This window comes from Fulmarus glacialis, unplaced genomic scaffold (assembly GCF_000690835.1).
Source record: "Fulmarus glacialis isolate BGI_N327 unplaced genomic scaffold, ASM69083v1 scaffold9487, whole genome shotgun sequence".
NCBI lineage: Eukaryota > Metazoa > Chordata > Aves > Procellariiformes > Procellariidae > Fulmarus > Fulmarus glacialis.
This window is the reverse complement of record NW_009225096.1, coordinates 32,914-41,887: the sequence shown is the minus strand read 5'-3', so window position 1 is coordinate 41,887 and position 8,974 is coordinate 32,914. Positions and strand designations below refer to the sequence as shown.

General features: G+C 44.5%; 1 protein-coding gene across 1 annotated transcript; it reads right to left on the bottom strand.

Annotated features, from left to right (window-relative positions):
* Window positions 1–383: 383 nt before the first annotated feature.
* On the bottom strand, window positions 384–3,139 carry LOC104080100 (serine protease 55-like; the record flags this gene model as incomplete). Its single annotated transcript, XM_009582370.1, has 4 exons — window positions 3,018–3,139; window positions 2,610–2,758; window positions 2,084–2,273; window positions 384–631 (listed from the first exon to the last, which is right to left on the bottom strand). Coding segments are annotated over exons 1-4 (709 nt in total), but the record flags the coding sequence as incomplete, so codon positions are not given.
* Window positions 3,140–8,974: the final 5,835 nt, after the last annotated feature.

Below are 8,974 nucleotides of genomic sequence, written 5' to 3'. Positions count from 1 at the left end.
CTGTGATTCTATGATTCTATGATTTCCCTTATTCCAGACCACTTTAGACACAGCCTAACTTGCCCATCAGGCTGGAGCTTGTCTTACCTTGGGTACTAAAAAAGGCAAGCAAGAGGTTGAGTTCCTGCAGAGCAAAGGTGGTTTCAGCTTGAACGTATGTGCTCAGAGGACCAGGGACTTCACTCTGGGGGTCAGTCGGTGACTGGTTCTTGCACTGAACAGAGAACTGGTGGATGTGCAGAGGCTGCGAGGGTCTGGATGTGTTTACCAGGGAGGTGCGTAGTGGAAGTTAGTGTGGGTAACCCCTCCTGGGAGAGAACATCTACTTTAAATGGATAAAAACCAGCCTCCGTTAGCAAATACATCTCCTGACAGCACCTCACCTGCACTTGTGGTTCCCCACCCAGCAACCCAGCAGTGCTGCCACGTATTGGTGTCATCAATGAAGGGCAAGCAGATGGGGATTTTCTCATTGTTGAACTCGATGGGAGAGCTGAGCAGGATCAGAGCGATATCATTTTCCATGCTCATTCTGTCAAAGTTTTCATGGAGGATCAAGCTGTCCGGCTCATGTTCTTCCAGCGGGAGGCTGAGGTCAACTCCTCCCACTACAACAGTGAGATCTGGTGGCCTTATAAACAAAACAGCAGCAGTGTAGACATAAGCAAACATGAAGGCTTTGTATTATAAAGGTTGGTGCCTCCTCCTCCTGAGCAGGGTAGGGTGGTGCTCAGCAAATTGCAGAGGCAGGTTAGCTATAAATATCATGGAAATCTACCCTCACTTCTAGGCAAAGCTAATTTTCAGGGGTGAGAGGTGCAGAGGTAGAACATGAAGGCAACCAAGTTATAAATAGTCCAGTCGTTAACAAGCAGATGGAGTGGGCTGGATCTTCGGGATCGCCGTGACCTGGGCTGGCTGCTCTGGACCGCACTGCCCCCAGCCAGCTGCTCCAGGTTGTGATCCCACAGGTCATTTGTCACTGAGCAGTCTCCGCTCTCGGACCTGCCGAATTTTGGAAGGGGCTCACAGAGGGCTGGACTCTGCCCCTGGGCATTGCATGGGGTTGATTTATCCAGAAACAGCTGTTTTAAAATCAGACTGTCCCTGAGATAAAGGTGTTTGCTATATGAAAGCAAAGGTAATTTGTGGGTTAGAATAAGCTGGAATAGAATACACCTCTTTTTATAAGGTACCACAACACGTGTAGACGTACAGGAAATGTTTGGGGCCATCAGAACAGGATCACAAGGCTGCTCAGACCATCCTTCAAAATATTCCTCTTCTGCATCTCCTGGTTATGCAGATTTCTGCACCTTTCTGTTGTAACACTACCTCTGATCAAAAATGGGCCTGTTTTCCCCAAAGTAGACAATTCCTGTTTTGAGGGCTTGCTTTCTGGCTCAGTCACATATATGTTGCACTTGACCCCAAGGACATACATATCCTATACCTATGTCCTGGTTTCAGCTGGGATACAGTTAAATTTCTTCCTAGTGCTGTGTTTTGGATTTAGGATGAGAATAATGTTGATAACACACTGATGTTTCAGTTGTTGCTAAGCAGTGCTTACATAGTCAAGGACTTTTCAGCTTCCCATGCTCTGCCAGGTGCACAAGAAGTTGGGAGGGAACATAGCTGGGACCCAAACTGGCCAATGGGGTATTCCATACTCTATGATGTCATCCTCAGTATGTAAATAGAGGGCGTGATCCAGGAAGTAGCAATTGGGGTTTTTTGGGTATCGGTCAGCAGGTGGTGAGCAATTGCATTGTGCATCACTCATTTTGTATATTCTATCATCATCATCATCATCATCATTATTATTATTACTACTACTACTACTATTACTATTATTATTTTTTTCCCCTTCTTTTTCTGTTCTATTAAACCATCTTTATCTCAATCCACGAATTTTACTTTTCTTTTTCCAATTCTCTCCCCCACCCCACTGTGGGGAGGGGAGTGAGCGAGCAGCTGTGTGGTGTTTGGCTGCCTGCCAGGTTAAACCACAACAACCCACAAGGAGCGATGTTATGACCCCATTGTGCCTGGGCTGTCCTCGCTTCCCCCGAGTACTCACACCTCTTCTGCAAAGCAATGGGCCGCAGTTAAAATCCACAATGCGCTGATCATGGTGCCTCCGCAGATATGTTTCCCGTTGCTCTGGATGCTCACATGCCACGGGAACTCCCCAGCCTTGGCATATCTCCCCGCTGTGATCTTCTTGCCGGTCTCCAGAAAGGACTCATAAGATGGTCGGAGGCCACACTCTGCTTACAAAATGAGACACGTTGCTCATGTACAGCAGTGCCACTGCCTGTGCTACTAAACTAGAGGGGCAGGACATCAGCTAAAGCACTGGTCTATAATTATCCATGCTACCTCATCTCCACCAAAGCCCCCAAAGCCTCCCCAAACCTGCACTCTGCCAAGCAATGCCCAGGCAGTTTGGGGGCTAGAAGGGCCATAGACCATTTCCCATAGGCAGGCTGGATAAAATCCTGGTTTAGGGAGCACGCGTGGAAGGGTTCAGTATCAGGCTGCAGTACAAGCCATACGTATATGCCATCAGGTACAAGGAATGAGCCCAAGCCTATTTCATTTACCGATACGTGTATATCCTGCCAGGCCACTAGCAGTTTCGCTCTGCTGGTCATCGCTGAACATAAAAATTTTAGACGAAAAGCCTGCATTGATGCTGCTGATGAGCAACGTTAAACAAAAACGGGTAAGGAGCAGCATTTCAATCCCAGTCCTGGATCAACACCCTTCGACAGCATTCAGAGCAGTGATGCTTCTGCAGACACCTCAGGACATCTTTCCCATTCCATGTTCTCACCAATGGCAACCAGAATGTGACATCACACAATCCATTTGTTTCTGCTGACATGGCAGTTGGATGCTCTCCTTCCTAAGGCGATGAGGGAAAGTTCAGTGATTTCCAGGAGGCTTGGGATTTGCTTTAGCTATGATAGGGATAGGGCAGCAATGAAATTCCTGTCTATATCCCGGACTGACTTTTGCAGGGCATTGCAATAGTGGACTTCATGAGTTGCGTGCTGTAGCCCTTTTTTGGATCTTGAACCATGTTCTTCTCTCCGAAGACCTTAGATGCTGGTCCTGCATCAGCATTCATCTTCGACTCTGAGAAGACCTGAAACTATCAAACTCTGAATTAATTTTCTCCATTTAGACCATGCCTGTGTTCTCAGAAGAAAGAGGCAGCTCTGTGGTAGGGTGAATTTCAAACAGTGCCAAATCAAAATTATAGTATCAGAGATGTTGAGGCAGCCACTCCCTTCTCCCCTGTGGGCAAGAGTGGCTTACAAGACCAAATCCAGCTTAAAAAAACTAATCCACGAGGTGAATCATTAGCATTTCACCTTTACTGATTATATCCCTGATACTCCTTGTACCTTCACCAGCAGGGACTGCAAGGGGTCAAGGCCAAAACGCCACCCTACAGTAACTCCATAATTAATTCTGTGGTGGCATAATATTTTGGTGTGGGACAATTTTAGCATCAATGGACCCATCCATGCTGATTTCTAAACCGACACATTATTTCCATCAGGACAGGACTTCAAAAAAACTCAACCAGGTTCAGACTTGAGCCCGGCTATATTAAGGACAGAACGGTGCTTTCTCCAAAGACTTTCCAGCTTGTTTCAAAACAGTAACTATAGCACAGAGTGGGAGGGGAGGGAGGGGAAAGGACAGAAGGGAACCAAGCAATGTTTTATGAGCACCCGAATGATTCAGCGTACGAAATGTTTTGCCTTGTACATTGGAGCAAATCAGGAGTTATCCCACTGAAGTCTGAATTACGCAGAGGTTAAAAATGCATAGGATGAAAGTAAGACTTTATTTTCCTCTCTCCTTTGCTTTTATGTCACCTCATACTTAGGCAATTAGACGAAAGTTCTGGTTTCCTTGACAGTGAGCACTAGAACAATTCAGTGGCACAACACCTTAAGGACAGGCGATCAGTTACCACAGCAACTGGAAATCCTGGGTGTGATGTGGGCACGTTTTGGGGCATCGCCAGAAAGAGCCTAACATGGCAATCCTGCCAGAGGTAGCTCCTCTCAAGCTTGCCCCAGGTATAAACCTGCTAAAAGGACAGGCTTCCTCTGGCTTTTGAGACTGGACTGAACTAAGCATCAGCTGAGGAGCAAGGGAAGATGGGGAGATAATTTCTCTGGCACGGACTTACTGCCTGTCTTTGGATAAAGCAGGCAGGACTTCAGCAGTGGATGTAGAAGCCCAAAGACTGACCATCTGATGCACATTTTCAGTCACTCCAAACTTGGAACAGGACCTGGACTGCTAGGTAGTTACAGGAGATGTTCATGGAGCTGTTTTGGGCCTTTTTGAGCCTAAAACCTGAGCTGGTGAGCAGGAAACATCAAGCCAAGATGAGAGGAGTGCCATGGAGAGCTATCCAAAAGGAAATGCTGCGGATTTGTATCTCTGGGTCCCCACCATCTGGCCCTCAAAAATGGCTTTATGTCCTCTGCTGCCCAGAATTGACACATGGGCTGGGCTCCCACAAGCTTTCCCTGAAGAAAGCACATCTGCAAGAAGACACACCAATGACACATGTTCTTCAAACTTAGTGATTAAGAGCCTCCAAAATAGGAAGGCTCAAGCCCACACCTCCCGTGCTCCGGGAAGTATTGCAAGCAGCAAGTTGGATGGGTGGGACAAACCCATCTCCATCTCTCCTACTGAAGCTGTTTGTCCTAGGATACTCCATAGCATATATAACCCATAGGATCCCATATCCATATAAGATAACCCCTGCATCCCGTATGTCCTTTGGCTGTAGCTTTTAGTCTCCACTCTGAGAACCCCATCAATAAAATGAAAATTTATTTTGCCTCCTTCTGGCTGTCCTGCTATTTTGACTGTACACGCACTGGGGCAGAGACTGCCCGACATTATGTTTGCGCAGCACCTGCCGTAATGAGTTCTGGTCTTGGTGGGGGCTCCGCAAGCTACTGAAGTACAAATAATTAACCATAGGAATAATTATGTTACAGTGCAGCCAATATGAATTCTACTCCTCTGTACTGTCATGCACGATCATACAGATTTAAAAGCCCTGGTGTTTAATTAGCAGGCTGCAGCCTTTTATAATATTTGATACTTTTTTTAGATCTACCCCAATATATACTTAGAAGCATGGAACACATCACAGACAATGTTTTTCTTTTTTTTTGTAATTTATTGTCATGTAGGAAACAAAAATGATTTATTTTTGTGTTTATACACTTTTTGGAACTGTCAAAAAGAAGTATCACATTACAATTTTTACTTTTTCTTACTAAAATTGTTTCAGAAAATAGGCACTATAGGTGGTATTACATGTTGCTGTGAAAGCAGAATTGTGAGCGAGTTACTGATCACCATTCTCAAAGACATCAAATTACAGGGTTGTGATAGTTAAGATGAGCCCAACCATGTCTCCAGAAGTCAAAGCTCTCATAAACACGAGCGAATTCATTAACCCAAGAAAATAAACAGCTGAAGGTATTAGCTATGCAAAGCAGTAAGCAGGTGCAACCACCCCCTAATTCATCCTTTTAACAGCATTTCAAGCCAAACTTTTAGAAGTTTCTTTTCTCTCCAGATTACAAGACTGCAAGGATGCCCCGTGAGCAGCACAGAGCAAGAAGCTGCGTTTGCCAACAGACACAATTTCTGCCTCTACTTTGGCTTTTAATGTCGGTGAATGGGAAACTGCTCAGATTACGGAAAGCTGCCCTAACAGGTTCCCAAATCTTCATGCACTGATGCTGTGGGTATACCATAACACCGATCAGGCTTGCCGGTCTTTTTTCAAACAACTCCCTAAACCAAAGTGGAGGCGGTGGAGTAAGCACAGGCTATTTCTTGATCCCAACAGGGCAGGAAAGCCCCGTTCCCCCGAGACCGCAGTATCCACCAGGGTTCTTACTGAGGTACTGCTGATGGTAATCTTCGGCGTAATAAAACTCTGGAGTCTCCCGGATTTCTGTTGTGATGGGACCAAAACCGGCCTCCGTCAATACCTGTCAAGAAACATGATGGAAAGCCATTAGCGGTTTGCTGGCTTCTCTGCTGATGAATGACGTTAGGTTTTCTCTCAGCAGGAGCCACGGACATCTCTCAGCGCTTGGACCACAGCTACAGCACATCCCTGAAAGCCCTTTATCCTTGCTCTCATGTTATTTTGCTAGGAGACATTGCGGGCACCAAAGTAGGCGTTGGTGAGAAGAGGTAGTGCACCCTCCTGTTTTAATGGCTCATTTGTTTAATTTGCTATTGCCACACATTTGTTCTCTCCTCTTTATTAACCACGCCAGGCAGGGATGTGGTGCCATCAACAAAAGTGGAAAGCAAATGTGAAAGGCAGCAGAGCACACTTTGATCAAGCCTGGCAAGCTGCCTGGCAGTGTCCAAGAACTTCACCTGGCAGGTGCCTCAGCTTTGAAATGTGCTATCCACCCCAAATTTCCTTATGCCATGAAGAATTTCTGGTTGAAATTGTAGCCCCAGTGATGTCATTGAGAAATAAGAGCATTTGGGCTCTTTTCACAGAGTCACTGCAAACCCATTCTTCAAAAAGAACACTTCCATCATGACCAGAAAGGTATTTTTAAGGCAAATTATAGCTCATTTCTGAGAGATTTGCCAATACGTAGACCAGGAGCAATAATCACTTTGCAGGAAAAGAAGAAGGAATGTGGGTGGGAATTTTAAATTAGACTTTAATTTCTTTCTTATATCCCCTAACTGAATTTGAAACACCTGAAAGATTTCTGACAGAGGAAATTTCTTTTTAACATGATTTGCCATGAATTTTCCTTTTCTAAGGAAACTGGTAAGCACCAACATTTTGGAGCCAATTCTCATCTCAGTGGGGACATAACTTGTGCTCACTGAAGTCCATGATAACCTAATAAGCACTTTAATTGGTGTCAGACTACTGTTGCATAGTATACTTGTAAAGTACTGGACGTAGATAGAATCACATTGCTATCGGCCAGACTTGACAGTAGGATCAACTGTAAGAATGAAGGGTTAGCATTTAAGATTACCAGATAAATACATGTTCTCTCATCATACTAATAAATAAAACCACTAAAAGGAAATCACAGAACTATAAAACTAGAGCTGGTAGATCTGTAGTAAGTCATCGAGTCCAACTTCTTTCATCATGATACAACGAATGAGAGCTGCCTTACTCCCAGCAAACATTTAACTGTTCCTGAAAGATCCTCGGAGATGGAGATCCTCCAGTTTCCTCAAGGAGTCCATTCCAATGGACTCTCTAAAATATTTACCATCTTTTAGAGAGTTTTTCCTAAAGCCTAGCCCAGTTAAGCCCACTATTTTCATTTAAACCCACTATTGTTGTTGTACTCATCATGGATGTGGAAAGGAAATCTTTCCCTTCCTCTTTACAAGTCTTCTACATACTTGGTGGCTGGGCAGAGAGAAAGATGCCATGTAATGGAAATAATGCTTCCTCACAGCATTAGCTAACAGTTAGATAACAGGTGATTATTTGGGACCAAAAAGTCTTTGAATTTCCTACAACAGGGTTTTCTAGATCCTGCCTCAGCACAGCTCAGTACTGACCACCGTCTGACATCAGTTGCTGGACTTTGTAGAGCATTAGTCTGATTTATTCTGGTAATTTCACTGTCTGGAGGATACATTTTGCTGTATTCAGTTTTCCGTCAGGAATGAAGTAATAAGATTGTTACAAAATCCGTGACTGACCTGTCTGGGGAGCCCCTGGGTTCCCAACCCTACATCTAAATTCTCAGCGCAGGTTAGGAAGATGTCAACTGGTTGATTCATTGTATTTGAACATGGAGAGGTTACAAGCCCAATTTCACAGAAATCTGGCCTTATTTCCCCATGTAAAATCACCAGTGTTTTTCATCTTTGGGACGGGCTTTGTCCCAGGGGAATCAGATTATTTATTTGTCGGATGTGTGAGTGAAGAAGATAAAAAATGCGAAGGTACGTATCACAACGCGTGGGCAACAACTAACGCAAAGAGGTGTCAACACAACTTCTTTTAGAAAGCAGTATTTCACTTACTCTCTAACCTTCCCAGCAAAGAAAAGCACTTTTAAAATTATCTTCATTCCAGAAAGATGGCACAAACTCTGTCATCATGGGCATTAGTCATTTACTTGCTGCTGTAAATGCATGTAAAATTGGCTTCCTCCCCTTAACTGAGTCATGAGGGTGCTGCTGGAGGGATGGATATTTTTCTGCTGTGCAAAACAGTATTCGTTACAGATTTTTACCTGGGACTTTTCCATCATTGGCCTAATTTTGTCAGTTAGAAAATCCATTCTGTTCAATAACATACCACAAGAGGGCATAAACATCATTTATCCTTTTCAGAATTACTAACAGTCTATTAAAACACCGCACGCTGAATAAAGAAGAAGCCCAAGACAACTCATTACATTGCACTTTGGTCATTAGCAAAAGATACCAGCACTGTTGTCAGAAGCAGCGGGAACCCCAGGCTCCGACACTCTGCCAAACACTACCTTGAATGTTTTGATTTTAAATGGGAAAATATTTTCCTCGCACTGACTGTGTCGATGCGAAGATAAAAACATCACTGGGAAAGATGATGAAGTTCGTGATGTGCTGGCTCCGGCAGGTGTAAATCAGCCCACTCTTGATTGATTTCCTGCTGCCGAGGCAGATATAATTTGATGATAATCCTGTTCTAGCAGACTTTTTAGTCCTCGCTGTCTCAGAATTCCTGAGCCATCCGACGTGACCTCCCATTACCATGCTGCAGCCCAAAGGGCTACTGCAGCCTTTGCATGCAGAGATGGGAAGGCCCAAATTAGGGAGAGTGTAATTAACCCTTGGGACCTTTTGCTCAGTGCAGGAAATTTTTAAGGTACTATCGGACCTTTTCCCCCCCAATATTCCACTGCAATTC